The following is an 18,570-nucleotide window of genomic DNA, read 5'->3' as shown; positions in this document are numbered from 1 at the left end:
GTTCGACATTTGTATGAGGAACTGCTGGTCACGCTCAGCTCTCTCCCGACGGTCAGGGCTGGCATATGTCCGAAGAAATCGGCGTTTGAAGTCTTCCCATGATGTAAGAATACCTGCCCGGTTCTCATACCACACGTGTGTCGTCCAAAAGACTGAAATAGACGTGCCGCAGTTTGTCTGGGTCGTCCCGCTGGTTGTGCACGGCAACGAAAGCATAACGAACAAGCCAATCTTCCACATCCTCAACTGCAGTGCCATGAAAGGGATTTGGCGTTCGCGGTGTGAGTAAGGTGCAATGAAGCGGCGTTGTGCCGTTCGTACCAATTGGGTTGGTGTCGGTAGGGCTGGTCGGAGCTGTCATGTTGATTGCGAGCAGTCAAAACTCATGGGATCGCCCTCGGATTCTTCTGATGGCGCGGTGCACGGGAATGACCACCGGTACGACGCTTGAGTTCTTGCTATGTGGAGGGGTATGGTGCATAGATTACCCAGCACCTCCACTAGTTTGTCACGCACCAAGAGCCGTAGAGACAAGACAGGAACAGCGGGGCAGAAAGACACGAGTGTGATTCTTCAAACGAAGGGCTAACACACACTTCTTCTTCGTTCTCTTTGTCATTTTCGGCTGGCTAGGGCTTGCTGGCTCACAACTCTAGGTGGCATTATGTTCTTCATACAGTCATGTTATGTCATACCAAGTTTGGTATCGATACCATTATTGAAACGGCCAGGAGAGCTAAACGTCATAGGGGGCTAGATAGATAGATATGTGGATACGCTCAAAGTCGCCGAAGTTCGCTAAGAAATCTTTCGCATTGAAAAATCATGCCGCTGCCGAAAAATATGCATCTGGTGTTCCACGAAGGCAGACGCAAAGCTAGAGCAGTAGCCCTGCAGGCGAAATTTGAAGATCAGTCTAGCTTGCTTTACACGGACGCTCCAGATTACGAAAGAAGGGGAGCATAGACAGCAGCAGTGGTTCATGAGAGCGGGGGCCTGGTCTCGTGTTACACCTCTAAGAACACAACCACCACAGAGGCAGAAGAACTTTCGATTGCTTTGGCAATCGCACAAATGGCGCAAGAGTGATTGTTAGCGACTCTAAATCAGTTATTAACACTATGATAAGGGCAGGATGTCTGCTACAGCCACCAAAATTCTAACACAAGGACCAGTACTCACAGCAAAAATGTCACTGATATAGTCCCCAACCCATCAAGACCTAAAGAGGAATAAGAAGGCGCGCGCGATCGCCCAAGGGCTCACTTTCCGGTTGATCAACGCTGTCCCGCCGCCTTCGTTCGAGCACCCTTCGGCACAAGAGATGAACTACGAACGTTTCAGAAATCACCTCACGTTCTAACTTCTAGGGTAAAATTTATCCAGAGTCAGCTTAACCACTGAAAAAATAGAAGGAAATTAACTGGCGAAATTTCCAAGCTGGTGTGTTTCCAAACCCTCACCTGTATAGTGAATGGCACCCGGAAGTGTTTAACTCCAGATGCGCGCATTGTAACAGCACAGCAGGTTGAGTACGCATGATATGAACCTGCTATGAAGCAATGATCCAAGTAGAAACGTAGAATTCAAGGAAGCCTTATTACACAGGTGCTACGCCCAAGAACAGCGTCAAGCCGTCGGTCTCGCCTTGACCGCCACTGAGTCCCAAGGGATTCTAGCCGACGACTAAAGGAATGATCAGGGGCAGAGGCCGAAATACTCCCCCCCCCCCCCACTTCGTCTTGTCAGTCTAGAGGTGCAAATAAAATTTATTTCTCTCTCTATGGAATGGAAAGAAAAAACTTTATTTTTTCTCTCTCTATCACTACGTGGTTTCTCAAGGCTGCAGTGACAGGGCTATTATTCTCTACGTTTCCCTGTCCGAAGTTACAATTTTTGCTGATTGCTGAGTTTCTACGTCCACGACTCTCTTTCAAGAGACACCTTAATTGTCTTTTTTTCGAAGACGTGGGGTGGTGGGGAGGAGGGTTTGATGATTGCTTGACGGCAATCATGTTTCTCCAAATGATATCTAAATCCGGAATTACAAAAAATAGGCAGATCTCACATACAGTGGGATTTCGTGATATGCGAAGCATGAATGATAAATGTTGGTATGTCACTTTAAAATCACCACAACATAAGGGGGACAATTGAAATGATGCCGTACATGATTTCCGTGTCATGATTATCATGTTTTGATGTGTCGTTTACCTTCGTAATCTATTCACCTCACATTATACCAAATTCAGCATATGTGGAGCTAGCGAAACGGCCGCGAGCATGCTATGAGCGTGGTATGTTGTCACAGATCCCGTAATTAGAGAAGCGATCGCCGGGCTAATTCTAAGGGCTGACTTTTCGACCCCGCGAACTGCACCATGAAAGCGCGGACAATTCAGAAGTGGTCCTATTTGGCGCGCCAGCAGACGCCAGCTGTGGCCCAAAGAACAAGTCAGAGCCGAGAGTTGATAAACAAAACAAAATTATATTCTCAAATATGGCAGATCAAATGATACACAAATATGCACACTCGACAATAGTCGAATACGATATGTCACCAATCAAACAACGTGGTACAATCAGCCACACTCGAAACACGAACACAAACAACAACACGCGCTACAATACAATCAGACGCATCGAACAACCAAGACCCTTAAAGACTAAACCCTTCGAAAACTTATTCAGTCCAAAGTTCTTGGAACAAGGTCTGAATAATTCTCTTCCACGAATCACTCACTCAAAGTCCAGCGATGTTGTCGTTCCGGTGCCTCCAAAATTTTTCTTTCAGGAAACCTCGCGTCTTCAATTGGTCGCTCTACAAGCACCAAACTTCTTCGCCGGTAATACGTCGGCTTCCCACGCGCAGCTGTTGCAACTCGTCTTCGCTCGCTGGCGGTAGACACACTCTTCTGTTTGTAGCACGAGTCTTCACCCCTAAGGTGAAAATCCTCTTCTTCTCCTCCTTTGGCACTGAGGACAAAAGGCTTCACCCACACGGCGAAAAGACCCTACGCACACTAGCACAACGTTCCTTCTTCTCCTGATCTTCCTTCTCCGCTGCTCGCCTAAATACCTTTCACGCTAGATTCCAGAAAATTCTACTCGTTTCGTCGGTGCGATGCACAGGCAAGGCTGGGCAAAGAGCGACGTCTTTCGAGGGCCCTCCGCGACACGTGGCGACACTCTGCATCATCACGCTCTTTTCCTTCGAGAACCTTGCAGGGCTTGTTCGGCCGCTCATTTGAGGAGGTTGGTCGGTGACACTATGCTTCCGAGCGGGTAGAGACGGCACGCCCGTAGAGTGTTTGGATGCTTGTGTTCTCCTTTATCGTTGACCTTGAGGCGCCTCTCTGGTGCTTGGTCGGCAGAATTCGGCGGTGCGCCTTTTGGTTTAGAGCACTCGTTTGTGGCACGGCACTTCACTTTAAGAATATGATCTCATAATATTCAAAACCACACAAACAAGGGCGAACACTCGCCAAACAAATACCGTTCATAACACAGTCCATCGCTCATGGCACGTTACATTCACAGTAGAACACTCAATACTATTGCACATTGAAATTCAATCTCACAAAAAAGAAAATAACCACAGGCAAATGAGTACAACACTCCATCACATATTTCAAACAAATGTACAAAGGTCTTTCTTTGCAACAATTGTACAATTCTATACATCACGTCCCCACAACAAACATTTTGACTCACTCAACGTACACTTGTGACGCAGGATAAAAACAATATTAATACAATATATTGCACTCAGCACTGCCAAACACATTCCGATTCGACCTCAGCACCTATCCTGTGTACTTTGATCTGCGCTTGCGCCCTTTCTTGCGGTGCCTACTCAATCTCTTCTTATTTTTCCTCGTTCTTTTTCGGCGAGCCGTTCCAATCGACGGCATCTGAGGCGGCGTCTCAGCCATCGTTAACACTTTCGACTCCGTTATCGGTTCACAACGTTCAAGCGATCTTGTCTGGTTATTCACCAGCTTGTTCACGTCACGACATTGGACCTGGAGGGTGACTCGGTCACCTTTTCACTGTGGGCTGATTGAGGTCATGCCAACGTAAGTCGTGCTGCACGGCACGCTCTTTCGTTCAACCCAGTCATCTCCTGATTCACTGTCTCTTGCACCACGCTTCACCTTGAACCTGGATGAAATCCTTCACGGGATGCTCCTTCACTGTACCTCACGAATTCTGTGTTGCCGGGGGCTCCATCTTCCGGTCATCCCCGAACGTTCGGGATCGTTCGACCCTCGCGCTCTGTCGATATTTCTAATGATGAGGTCGTACAGGGGGGTCGTCATGCACAGGGTAGTAACCCTTCCACTGAAGTACGGGGTTTCGACTTCAATCTCCCCTTCAGGAAGCACCCAAATCGTGCTGTTAATAAGGCAAACCGGTTTCGTTTTGCCTGTTAACTAACTTTCCCGTACCATAATTCTCCGCACGATAATAATGGAGCTACCGGTGTCTCTCAACACTGTAATCTCCTTGCCCGCAACTTTTTCAGGCAGCGTTGGCATTCCCGTCGTAACACCGGTTGGCTGTTTTGTCATTACAGCACCCACAATAGGAAGTTTCTTCCCATTTTCAACTCTACAAATCCGTCGGTGACGTCGGCATCATTGGCTTTTGGTACCACCTGCACACAGGCTACATGGTGAGCTTGACTCGCTCCGCTACGACATGCGTATGCCTTGTGCCCAGTCTGACCACATTTGAAAAATTTTACAACCATAGGGCACGTAAAGTTAGTTCGACAGCTGTTAGCGCGATGACCCACTCGGTTACACAGAAAAGATCGCGCAACACTCTCTGGTGAGCGCTTTTTTCGTTCGGGTGCCGATTTCTTCGAATACTCTGGACATTCCTTCTTAACCTTGGCCAGACTTGGGCCACCTTGCGCTTCCAAGAATTGGTCGGCCAATACAAGCATGTCTTCAAGTGACTCAGCTTTCCTCTCTTTCAAGTAGAGCGACAAGTTTTGGTGGCAACTGGTGAACAATCGCTCTCTAATAAGGAGCTCTCTAAGCTCATCGTACTCCTGTGCTGTCCCTGCAAGTTTGATCCATCTGTCGAAATAATACCTAAGTCGGGTAGCGTACTGCGTAACCGTATCACCATCAGCTGGCTTTCCCGTCCGAAATCTGTTCGGGAAACTTTCCACAGTAAATCTAAATCGCTTCAGGAAAGCAGCTTTCACCTTTGCATAGTTGGCTGCATCGGTTGGCGTCAGCCTACCGTACACACTGAGCGCTTCGCCACTCAAGCAAGTCCTCAAAGCAGTTGCCCATTGATGTTCCGGCCATTTCTGGCTCCTTGCAATCGTCTCAAATCTGTGAAGGTACGCATCAAGGCCGTCTTTCCTTTCACCCAACACTACGAGAAGCTTGCTTGGGTTCAAGCGGAAGCCATGACCTTCCCGTTCGCTGCTTTCAACTCTAGCTTAGACGGGATTTTCACTACGCTGTTGCAAACGGAGCCGCTCGAGTTCCATCTAGTGCTTCCACTGCGGTTCCTTTTCACCTATCTCCGCCCCTCTATCTTCTTTCAGCTGTCGCTCGTCTACCTCTCTTTTTTCTTTCGCCCTCTCAGCTGCCAACCTCTTTCTCTCCACCGCCTCTTTTTCCTTCTGATTCACCCGCTTCCCTAGTTAGGCGCCAGAAAGACCCATCTTCTCACCAAGAGCTACTAACTTATCGAGATACATGTTGTCTCGAAAATAAAACCTTGCCGCGTGCACAAAATATCTGCCGAAAGCAGTCTATCGAAACACTCTCTGCACACTCGTTAACGAGAACACTGAGAAACACACAAATTGTTCAGATAGCACCATCAACACCTCAAGGCTCTTTCTTACTACTTTGGACACACTGTGCACCAAAAAGGTCCTATCGCGGACGCCAGAATAATCGTCCCAGGTATTGTTAATTAAGGAGGCGATCACCGGGTGTAAGGAAAGGACTTAAAGCGTCAAACCAAAGCTGAAGAAGACGAGCGCAGGGCAGGTGGCACGAGGGCGACAACAAGAAGTGAAGAAAAAGAAGGCACGTGCGATTACAAGGCAACTGTGCGCCAATCAGCTGATGACCAGTGGTGGCCCATAGAGGTGGCGTGCCACGATTGGGCCAGTGCGACCATTACGTGGCAGTAGACTGTGTGGCTGGGGACGAGCCGGAGCAGCGGCAGATGGGAGACAGCGGGCCGAAGCGTCGGACGCAGGCGATCCAGGTTCCGGCCAGGGAACGCGGCTGTCCACGCTGCTGCCGTCCAACCATCAGCTGGGGCGGCATTGCCGGCACGAGTACTGCATCTCGGGGCGCGGCCTGGCCTGCTGTTCTCTTCCTGGCCGAGGGCATCGCGGATCTCGGCGAGGCGTCTTTACGGTCAGCCGTTCGGCACAGCGATAAACGTGGCCTGGCTAATGGTCACGGTTGCGCCGAGCATCGCGTCTCGACGCAAGCTGTTCGCTGGACGGGCTGGCCGTTCCCCGCATGGAGCATCGCGTCTCCGATGTGGGTTGACTACTCCGTAGCCGCACCCATGCCATCAAGCGCTGGTGCCATCAGAGCGTCGCACATCGGCAAGGGACGAGCAAGACGTTCTGCCGGGCGAGACGCGGGCGTGTGTACGGAAAACCACGGAGCCGGGCGAGGTTCAGGGTGGCCGAGGATCAGGTGCCAGGGGAGGTCTGGCTGAATCGAGCGAGGATCGCCGAGCGGTGCCGAGCCATACCGAGCGACGCGCCAGACTCGGACGCGGGCCGCGAGCTCATGAGCTGCAGTGTGCACCCGAGGGTACCTGGCGGTGCCCTGGCCAAGAAGAAGGAATGTGGGAAAAAGAGCTCGAGGGTTGAGGCCACGAAGGCAGACGAAGCGGTGCGCCACTCGAGAGGACGAGTTCCTGGCAGCGTTCCTGAGCCGGACGTGGGACCCGTACGTGTCGGCCAGGTCGAGCTCCGGTGTGTCCATTCGAGGTCGAGTCCGTCGGCCTGTACAAGGTCCAAGGACGGGGCCTGCTGAACGGCTCCTGCCCGGATACAGTGGCCGGGAGCAGGTTCCTGAGCGAGGCCTACCGGGCGTGCTCCTCGTGAGCCGTGGCCTGACCCTGGACTTCAGGAGTTGCTACCCTGACTGCTGGGTTGGCCGTGACGTCCGACTAAACGGCGCTGCACATGGTAGCGCATCCGTGTGCCGTCAGCCGTTCCAGCCGTGCCACCTTTGCCCTCGCACACGTCGACGACGGCATCATGTCGGGACGACGGGGACCCAAACTGCGACGTTCCCATTCCTGGACCAGGAAGTGCACAAAACAGAGAAGAACAAGGTGTGCCTGTACAAGTAGGTGTTTCCGCCGCACCTGCCGCACCCGACGCTGGCCTTCATCGGGCTGCTGCAGCTGCTTGGGGGCGTGTTTTGCGCGCAGGAGGCGCAGAACCATTGGTTCGCGCAACTCATCAACAAGAAAGTGTCACTTCCTTCTCTAGTGTGCAATATAAAGCTTCTTTTGTTCGCATCAATTGTTGATGTTAATCCTTTTTCGTCCGCTATCGACAAACATAGTGAAGAACGTCCGTAACCATCACACGGGGCTAATTCCAAAAGCCGAAGCATTGGCCCGCCGAACTGCACCACGAAAGCGCGGACAATTTAGACATGGTCCTATTTGGCGCGCCAGCGGACGGCGGCTGTGGCCCAAAGAACAAGTCAGAGCCGAGAGTTTGCAAGCAAAACAAAATTATATTCTCAAATATGGCACATCAAGAGATACACAAATATGCACACTCGACAGTAGTTGAATACGATATGTCACCAATCAAACAACGTACTACACAGTACAATCAGCAACACTCGAAAGAACGAACGCAAAAAGCAATATGCGCTACAATAAAATCACATGCATCGAACAACCAAGACACCTAAAGGCTAAAGCGTTTGAAAACTTATTCAGTCCAAAGTCCTTGGAACAAGGTCTCAAGGTCTAAGTGATACTCTTCTAAGAATACCTCACTCAAAGTCCAGCGCTGTTGTCACTCCGCTGCACCGAAGTTCCTCTTCCAGGAAACCTCGCGTCTTCAATTCGCCGCTTTCCAAGCACCAAACTTCTTCGCCGGTAATACGTCGGTTTCCTACGCGCAGCTGTTGCAACGCGTCTTCGCTTGCTGGCGGTAGACACACTCTTCTGCTTGTAGCACGAGTGTTCACCCCTCAGGTGGAAATCTTCTTCTTCTCCTCCTTTGTCACTGAGGACAAAAGGCTTCGCCCACACAGCGAAAAGACACTACGCACACTAGCGCAACATTCCTTCTTCTCCTGATCTCCCTTCTTCGTTGCTCGCTTAAATACCTTTCGCGCTAGATTCCAGAAAATTCTACTCGTTTCGTCGGTGCGATGCGCAGCCAAGGCTGGGGAAAGAGCGACGTGTTTCGAGGGTCCTCCGCGACACGTGACGACACTCTGCATCGCCACGCTCTTTTCCTTCGAGAACCTTGCAGGGCTTGCTCGGCCGCTTATGTGAGGAGGTCGGTCGGTGAAACTACGCTTCCGTGGGGGGAGAGACGGCGTGCCCGGAGAGTGTTTGGATGCTTGTGTTCTCCTTTATCGTTGACCTTGAGGCGCCTCTCTGCCGCTTGGTAGGCAGAATTCGGCGGTGCGCCCTTTTTGTAGCGCTCGTTTGTGGCATATTTTGTCATATTCTTGCATAACACGCGTGTCAGGATTACCATGTTTGCAACAGTGATATATTTCGTCATACGTTAAGGTCACGTAACAAGAAATTCGGTATATGTGGAGCTATCAAAACAGCCGCTAGCGCATTATGTAGCATAGTAGCGTAAAATCCCTGAAAAGTAAACTAAAGTAGCCCCATTCGTGTCAATGTGCAGACTCCTCTCCCCTCGCGTACATTGCAGATAGGAAACGACGCTAGTTGAGGGGCTGTATGGCTCCTGGCCGCAAAGATGAGCTTGTGCTCATGTTTCCGTTAAAGCGCATCTGGGCGCTGCGGTTCTAGGCGATGCACCAAAAGAGTGATTGAGAAAGAAAAAAAAATATATAAAAAGTAACGTTAAGTACGACGATGTGACGTGTATATAAGCAAGTGGCATGCAGTGGCAAAAGACATCACTGCAAGCACGCAATACTCAACGCGATAGCCCACCGTTTGCATGCAGACGCGCTCAGCGGTGACGCTCTTGATGGCAGCGCCACTGCTTTCTGTGTAATAAACTCGGCGGTGCTAAGAATCTGCAGCATGACGCACTAGCCTTTGTGAAGGTATCGCAAACGCCATTTTGTTTGTCCACTTTCGTGGTGTTTGTTTGTGGCTAGGCGTGCGCGCTTGGTATTGTTGTGTAGCCGGAGTTCGACCGCGCGTGAGTGTGTGCACGATAATCCTGCACGTTTCGGGATGCCGACCTGCTGTGCCAGTGGTTGCAAAAGCAGGTACAGCAGAGGAAAGAAGCTATTTTCGCTTCCGCGAGGAAAAGACAATGCCGCTCGGCAAGAAGTGTGGCTCCCGCGTATCGGAAGGACTGACTTGGACCCTGTATCGTCGCGGCTTTGTGAGGTGAGTACCGGCGAGCTAAACTCTATCGTTTCGCTTGTATTCGTGTTTACAGTGTTGCGGTGATGTCAAGCTCGAGCATCACACAAAGAGTGTAACCGCGTCGATGCTAAACGTGCATGCCAGTTGAAACGCGTACCGCGTTTATTGCCGTGTAAACGTTGCGTATCTGGCTTGATCCATGCCGACCGCGGCGGCTGCATTTTCGATTGAGGCGGAAATGTTCGGGCCTGTGTACTTAGCATTATATGCACGTTATTGAATACCAGGTGGTCGAAATTTCCGTAGCCCTCCAAAAAGGCGTCTCTCATAACCAAATTGTGGTTTTGGAACGTTAAACGCCAGATAATATTATTATTATTATTACTTGTTTGATCCAGAAATAATCGTCGACTATGTTACAAAGTAAATGTAATGGATACATTCGAGTGCAAAACTAAACTTTGTTTATTGGCCGACGTATAGTTAAATGACTCCCGCGTGTATGTGTGTATGGGTGTAAGGACTTTATGTATAAAGGCGTGGGCAGCGACCTCAATGTCGCATCATTTCGTTTAAGCATATGCTCCAGCGCGCTCAGTATTCAGAAGCTCTGTGGTTGAAATAAGGACACGCAAGGCTAAATGGTGCGTATTTCTACATACTGTACGCACCGTTTGCTAGTCTGGTGAAAAGAGAATGTGGCAAACAGTGCGTAGTCGTGTACGTGTTGACACTAAAGGGTATTTTAGTTTCTTTTAGAGCGAGCTGTTTCATTGTGTAACAGTAGCCGCGAATATTTCCTTACCTAGGACCACTTCACTGCGGACCAATTCGAGCCGATACTGCTGCGCAAGTTTGGTACTAAAAAGTTGAAAAGAGACGCGGCGCCTACGATCTTCAGTCAAGAGCATTTGCAAACGTCAGGTAAGCCAATCGCGTTAAAAAACTGGAGAATGTTTAGTCCGTCTTCATTGTTTTCTGCATCACCCATAATTACTTCTCAGCCTTTCACTAACCTGAAACATGTCGTCTTGCATATAGGTGTTGTGCACTGTTTGTGTATAGCTAATGGCTTTTCTTTGGTATAATTAATGCATTTTTTTTTATTCTCCAGAATGCAATGATTCAGCCCGCTCTTCTTGTGGCCTTAATCTACTACTAACAGCAGCTGCTCTTGTTGATGGTGAGTTGACGGTTAAGCACATCTCACGCCTTTTCCCTCTTCGTTATCATTAATACATGTTTGGATTATGCAGAAGCCAAAGAGACACACTGCCCATCAGCTACGAATGTGCTTCTGACACCAGCTGCTGTTGATAGTGAGTTCTTAACCGTAATTACAAACGTGCTTTATCTCTTCATTGATGTTTTAGAATTTGCAGGCTATGGAGCAAACAGTGATGCCACTCAAGCAGGGTTAGGTTCTTCACAAGGTAACGTAGCTAACACACATGCTGCATGTAGTCGAAGCATTGTAACGGCTTGTAACTTGTATCCATTGGTTTATATATTTTACAATCATGTCTGTAGGGTGTGCTGCAGATGCACAACATTTTGCTCCGCAGTATGATGTTCAGCACATTGCAAGATTGAAAGCATTGTCGCTTGGGTTTTGGCATGCATCCTTATAACTGAAAACTTGTAATGCACCTGTGCGTATTGTAAATGCTTCAAGTAGTGTTGATGCTTGTTTGCCAAAATGCGATGTAACAGAGATGATGATCTTCTTCAATTTGTCTTTATCTTTTTTAGGTCACACTGCCACTGATTCAGCACCATCGGACTTTCTAGAAGGTAATGGCAGTGACATGTTGCTTTGAAATGTCACATAATTTATTGTTGATCTCATGTTGCAGATGCACCTTCAAGTTCCGAATGTGACGCAGTGCCAGCTTGTTCAACAGCTTGTTCAGCAGGTGAGTGCTACTTTTCATGATTTGTATAGGCATGTGTCTGCCAGATGGTTTTGTTGGTTCAAACTATCATATGTGCGCAGGTGTGGAAACCACCCATGAATCGAGCTGTCAGCCATTTCAAGCTTTGACTGTGCCTGTTGAGTGTGAGTGAAATTTCTGTTCAGTATCATATACATTTTTTTAATTTTAGTCACTGGCCATCCCTCATTGACTGTGCTGCAACTGTGCTAATTTAAAGCTTTGGTGACTCTACCGGTCTTCAGTACTACTAATAAGATTATTCGTCATTTACAGCTCAGCAGAACTTTTGTGCTGCCCGTGGAGGATTTCTGTCTGCTGAGGGCACAGCTGATGTCACCGGTAAGTGTTCATTGCTACTGTTCTCACACACTATGCAATATACACATCGCCGCCTACAGGAAATTACGTGCACGCTCATAACAGATTGATATATTGGTGCATTTAATAGTAACAATGCGCTCCAAGTACTGGTGCCCTGTTTTGTTTCTTTTGCTGGTATGCTCATCCTTGTAAAGCGACAGTAGTCGCACACAACGTAAGTTTATTGGAGGAACATGTAAGCTGTGTTTTGTGTACAGTAATGCATAGCACACTGCTACTTACTGCGCAACATCATCACACTATCACTTGTGACACGCAATCAGCTGCCGTCTTGTAGCAACTCTGTCAAAAAAAGCTACAACACTGGAACCATGGCACTCTCCCCACTTTGTATGAAATAGCCACCGCCAGTGATAACCCTACGTCATAACCGAGAGTACGTGACATATATTCATGTCTTTATTCATTACTAACTATTTGCATAGCTAGGAGGTGGTACACCGGACACTTGCTGCTCCCAAAATGTCTTTCTGCCTTCACACGCAGAGTACAAAGTGAGACGTGATTACACTTGACTGTCCTGCCTCTATTTCGGATCAAGGACACGCCCCCACCAAAAAAAATAGTTCTGCTGCATGCATTGCGGGTTCTGCGCAGCTCCATTTGTCCCTGTTCATTTAGCAACAGTGTCAGCTTATGCTGTTTCTTAAAACCACTGTTGTGTTCTCAAAGAGTTACGCTTACACTTTTCTGCTGAATAATATGGAGTGGCACTGTTTTTTTTGTTTCTTTAAATCCTTATGGTTCTCCCTCACATGCTAGTCTGGGTTAAATAGGGAAATTTTCAAACTCTTGTCACTTCCTGCTCAATCTGTGCTTTGCAGGCTCCAGTTCAAGTAGTTGGGATGCTGATCAAGCAGTAGTAGCTGCCCTTCACAAAAGAATAGCTACATTGGAAGAGTGCTTGAACAACATGAAGCGGAAAGTTGCTACACTGCAACAACAGAAAAGCAGAGCAAACCGTAGAAACCATGATCTCACGCGAAACATCAAGAAGTACCTGTCACCAGATCAACTGCAAGGCATGTGGACTTCCAGTATGCGAGGGAAGCAATGGTCTACAGAGACTATACAGAAAGGCCTCAAGCTCCGTTTGGCATGTGGATCCAGAGGCTACAATGCGGTCAGGGAGCTTGCTGTACCTCTTCCGAGTGAAATAACTTTACAACGTCGTGTTGAAAACTACAAGATCTCACCAGGAATTTTACATGAGGTTCTGAAGTCCCTTGCTTTAAAGGAGAAAGGATGGTATAGCTGAATATATTTGTTACATTTATTCTCGTGAGCATCTCTTTCAGCAGTACACCTTGAGCAAAAGGTGAAGCCTTTTCCGGAGCCTTCCACTATGGCATGTCTCATGATCGTATCATGGTTTTCGCACGTAAACCCTAATATTTATTAGGCTTTCATGTGTTGATAGTATCAGTGTTAGTGCCTGTCACTGCGCTCTTTGTCGTGCACGTTTTAGCGGCAATTCATAAAGTTTCCACAACATATTCTCACCTTTCCTTCACTTATGACTTCAGGTCCTCTAACTAGGCACAATTCTACATAAATTTCAATAGGTGATAATCTTCTTGCATGCAAACATCGAAATACAGCTTGCACTGTGCACTGCCTGTTTGTTCTTGAAAAGCATTGTATTTTAAATGTCTTTATTATTGCCTTTGGTGAATAATGCATGTTGCATATTTCAGATAACCACCATGAAGGAGCATAAGAGGCATGCAGTTCTGATACTCGATGAAATTCAGTTGAGCTCAGGGCTTGCGTTTGACCAAACGACTGGCACTGTTATTGGAAGGCCCACTTCACCTTTGGCCGACGGTTCTCTGCCACATGCTGCAGTGGCAACACATGGACTTGTTTTCATGCTGGGTGGGGTTACACAAATATGGAAGCAGACAGTTGCTTATCATCTTACTGGAAACTCGTTCAGCAGTGCTGCAGTTCAAGAACAGTTGATTGAAATTATTCAGGAATGTGAAACAATCGGGGTTCGTATAGATGCAGTCGTTAGCGACATGGGTGGTGGGATTATGGCACTCTGGAGAGAATTTGGCATAGTTGTGGGAAAGCATTCTGTGTCAAGAGTTTCTTGTTGTTATCCTGTTGACCAAAATCGCAAGCTTTATTTTATGGCAGACACCGCACATTTGCTAAGAACTTGAGGAACCACCTCACACGTGGTCAATTGATTTTCCTTCCCGAAAATGTGGTCGAAAAGCACAAGCTGCCTTCGAATGAGGTTAACCTTGTGCCGATTCAGAAGCTGGTAGAAATAGACTCTGAACTGCAATTAAACATAGCACCGCACTCGAAACCATCTTTCTTGGACCCAGGACACTATGAGAAAATGAAAGTGGGGCCTGCATTTTCCTTGCTAAATCACGATACTGCAGCTGCACTACGTTTCCTGGTCGAAAGGGGAGATTTGCCCTAAGATGCGTTGACAACAGCATGGTTCATAGAAACCATTTATAGGTGGTTCAAAGTACTGACATCACGTACAACGAAGCTTGGCATCAGCAAGTTCAGAAATATGAGGACTCACTGATTTTTTTAAAGGATATGGTAACTCTTTTTACAGATCTGAAGATAGGCTCCCCATCAAAACACCTGTGGAAGCCTGTGCAGACGGGCATAATTTTGGTGTGTAAAGGTGCATTGGAACTGCAGCATTATTACCTTAATGAGAAGGGCTTCTTTTTTGTTTTGCTCAGCCGATTTGCCCAAGATGCTCTTAAGAATTCGTTCTCCACTCTGAGGACGAACAATGCAGTACCAAAAGCTCTTCAATTTCGTAGTGCTATTCGAGCTGCTACTTTGTCACAGTTTTTTCGGCCCAGTAGAAGTGGAAGCTATGCTATCAACGATGCTCCTCCCCTAGTTGGAATCGAAAATTGCCACGCAAGAGCTCCTAACAGCAATGATACAGAAGCTGTTGAATATCCCAGTGATCTTCTCGACATAAGCATGATGGAGCATGAGTCTTTTATTGACCTTGCTGGGTTTGTGGTGAAGAGTGTTGCAAAGCACACAGGGATTTGTGAGCAGTGCAAAACTGCCACAGTGTCGAACGAAGCTAGTGTGCTCACAAAGTTAAAATCTTACACTGATGACAGCAAGCTCGTATCACCAAGGCCAGCAGTACTTCATTTGCTCGAAACAGCTGAGAATATGTTTAGAGTGAATAGCAACAAGCTTCTGTGCAATAAAGTTACGATTGATCAACTTGTGGCCACCACTTATGACAGTGTGCAAGCTGTCAATTGTTTTCCACCTTGCCACAACATTCAGGAGAGGTGGCTGAGAGCATTTTTTAAAACCAGAATTAACATTCTTCTGCGGAAAGAGAATATGCGTTTGGCAGATGATGAAGCTAAAGATGCAAAAACTGGTAGTCGTAGCATTGGAAAGCAGGCTGCTACAACCAATGTAAAATAGTGTGTATGCCTCATTTCTTTTGTGTTTTCCTTCCGTTTTTCTATGATGCATGTGTGGTATGGCCTCTTAACCTAGTCTGTAGGTACAGTACTCATGGATTGAAATGCAGGAATTATGGTCTCAGTAACGCACATACTTTTGTTGACACTGGGTTAAGTTAAGGTCATATTGGCGTAATTTTGACTAGGACGTGTATATAAGAGCCAAAATTATTCTTAGAGACTATATCACGACATGACGTGGTTATTTCAAGCAGGTGTGCATACCAGTTATGCCCAAAAAATTGATGTTGCGTTTGAATCCCCAAGTACCGTACATGATGAACTGTAGTGTTTTGTCCTATTGGGATTTCATTTCAACAGTAATTACTTATCTTTGATCCGTACAGTTCAGAGCAGATGTTTTCAGTTGCCGTCATAATCTCATTGAATTTTCTAACACGTTTGCCCTGTTTGTTTCAGTGTGTACATTTTGGTCCTTTATAAGCAGTTCCCTTTAAGTAGCTTGGGTGGTGTCTCGATCTCATTTACGTTGTAATTCTGTGTGATTAGAGTTCTTGATGAGAAGCTTTGTTAACTTAGCTAAGCCTATTTTTATTATTGTGTGTCAAGTGTCCTTGTTTTTCATTATGTTTCTCGTCACTCGGGAAATTTCGCTTACTTTCTGCCTTGGTGGTTTACAGCCTTAAATTTCTGCTTCAGATGTCAGTGAAGTAATGGTTTTGTTCATTGCCTCTGTGTCTGTTTTCTCGTTTTTCCTCTCTTTGCTTTGAATTTATTGCCAAAGGCAATTCTAAGCTCGTGCATTTTTATTTTGACTTCTGCTAGGTTGGCCTGTGGCTGATTTTCCTCTTGTTGTCTTGAGGCTGAAGATGTCGTTGGCCTATGATTTTACAGCTTTCCACTTGTTGTTGAGGGCAATTATAAGCTCGTGTGTTTTTATTCCAACTACATCTGGGTTGGCCTCTATTTTAGTGTCTAATTTCGCTCTTCTTCTCTTCAGATAGAGCAGTTGTTACCCTCACTAGTCTATGATTAGGTCCGTCGTTTTGCTGTGCCTATTACATCTGTTTTATTATGTCTTTTACGTGTATGTCCTGTTTAATGCCTACATATCTGCATAATATGTTTTGCATATCCCCAGTAAGGGCTTTCTATGTCTACTTCCTATTCCTGTGCATTCAAAAGTTCAATACGTGTACTTCATTTCATTCGCTAAATTCCACATGTGGAGTGTTAATCTTGATAAAGGTGTTTGGCACAAATTGCGTCCGCTTGTCGCCAGTTGTGAGTGCACCACGAATGCCATCGCTTTTCTTTACTCTTGTCATTGCGATGTGCACGTATAGCAACAAGTCACCGTTAACACATATTCCGTGTCATTTATTATGTACACTGCATAATTATCATGTATGATCGAGGCAGTCCTGCATTTTCATGAAATGTTGAATAAATGTCATGTTTTGTGCCCTTCATTCAGTTTTTGCATAGAATCAACTGTACTTGAACTTTGGTGTTTATCAATAAAGTAACATTATGGAATAAATACCAGGCCCTTTTGTTCGCTCGACATATTGCATGCTATTATTATGGCATATGCATAAACATGTCATGCCATGAACATCTCAAGTATACGTGTGTACTCAATGCTGCCTTCCCAGACGCCGTCATTCTCATGTATTTATGCCAGGGAAGACCGAGGTGTGATGGATATTGAGTGGCCTAGAGCCGGTATGCAAGTGTAAAACATCATTCTAAGAGAGATGTATTCTGCTTAAACAATGGGGACAATCATATGTGCAAAGAAGGAACTTCATGTAACGCTGGACACAAACGGTATGGACCTCACCAGAACACAGAGGAAAACATTATGCACATTATCGCACTACCCCAACCTCTGTCCTTGCGAAATGCGAGCTGTTCGTACCTTATAATAATAACCAAGTAGCTTGAGATGCGTTATTCTTTATGGAGCAAGCTATACTTACTCATTTTTATTGATTGTATTTTACCACACCTATTAAAAGAATAAAGGCATAGACGAGAACATAAAATTTCATTGGACACATGCTGGACTAACAACTGCAAGTCTTCAATTGGAATATGTTTTACAGAAATCGCAAATGTTAGTATGGTCGGGCTGCATGCACCCCTTGTATGCAGATTTTTAGGTCCTGTCGAGGAGGTTAAACTCTCAAACACATTGGCAGATAGAAGAGAAATGCAGGGAAAAAGGACAAAGTTCAGTCTTCATATATGTTTTTTTTGTTGGGTTGTGCATTCAGCTGCTAGAGAGAGATGCTAAAGAGCACTATGCATGCGCGAACGCTACCTTTTTTTTGTATTTTTCAGATAGTATTTCGTTTGTTTACCGCCTGTCTTACGTAATTCTTCTATTGGCTCTATTGCCTCCTCAGCTGCGCTTTCTTTTTTTTTTCCAGTATGAGCGAACTCACCCAGTTTTACACTAGTTTACATATCAATATACCTTCTATGCGGACTGTAACAAGCCACGTCTGTCAATATACGCGCACGATGTGCAGTAGTTGTTTAAATTGCTGTACATCGAATAATGTGAGCAGCATATAACCTCACAGACCGAAGAAAGAATCAGCATGACCATGTGACCTGATTTTGTCAGCACTTGCCAGTAGTATCACATGGCCTAACTCGCCCACGCAGTCGCTTCATGCAATCGACGGTGAACTCGAACTGGTCGGCCTCGCACCGACAGCGTATATCTGAGTCTTTCCTTCGGCTGCGCATGGCGCTGTATTAAATATTGCTGCGGCGACCTTTTAAAGCTTTCGGTACCGACGGTCTAAAAAGAGCGTGCCAAAGTCATAGTTGCTTTCGTAGTTTTTTCTACAGTAGAAAGTTTGGCTTCTTCGCACAAAACGCTTGCTTTGAAAACGTAGAATGATCCATTGCCTGTTTTGCGAGGGTAGCTAGCTTTCTATTCCTTCGAATCGACTAACGAACGAACGAGTAATGTCACCACACTAACGACACAAATAACTGTTCAGCGACGAATGAAATGCAAAGGAAGTGTACCGAATACGAAATACTGGCAACGCCGCACACACGCTGGGGCAGCGATGAAGAATCTCGGAACCATGGCCGCCGTAGAGTTTGCTTCTGTGAAGCGAGCGCGCGCTCCCCGAACAGACGCCACCGGCGTACCCTTTCAGCATACCCGAGGCACGGTCCCTCGATGAAAAACGCACGGCGCAGCAGTGCCC

At 46.7% G+C, this 18,570-nt stretch overlaps 1 protein-coding gene across 1 annotated transcript; it reads left to right on the top strand.

The window, feature by feature from the left end:
* Positions 1 to 9,337: 9,337 nt before the first annotated feature.
* On the top strand, positions 9,338 to 11,608 carry LOC142772331 (uncharacterized). The gene is made up of 6 exons (XM_075874531.1): positions 9,338 to 9,585; positions 10,374 to 10,488; positions 10,679 to 10,747; positions 10,821 to 10,897; positions 11,421 to 11,480; positions 11,561 to 11,608. The coding sequence occupies exons 1-6, from the start codon at positions 9,427 to 9,429 to the stop codon at positions 11,606 to 11,608; spliced, it is 528 nt and encodes a 175-aa protein (XP_075730646.1). The 5' UTR covers positions 9,338 to 9,426.
* Positions 11,609 to 18,570: the final 6,962 nt, after the last annotated feature.

Source organism: Rhipicephalus microplus, chromosome 9, assembly GCF_043290135.1.
Source record: "Rhipicephalus microplus isolate Deutch F79 chromosome 9, USDA_Rmic, whole genome shotgun sequence".
NCBI classification, from domain to species: Eukaryota; Metazoa; Arthropoda; class Arachnida; order Ixodida; family Ixodidae; genus Rhipicephalus; species Rhipicephalus microplus.
This window is presented reverse-complemented; position numbering and strand designations above follow the sequence as displayed.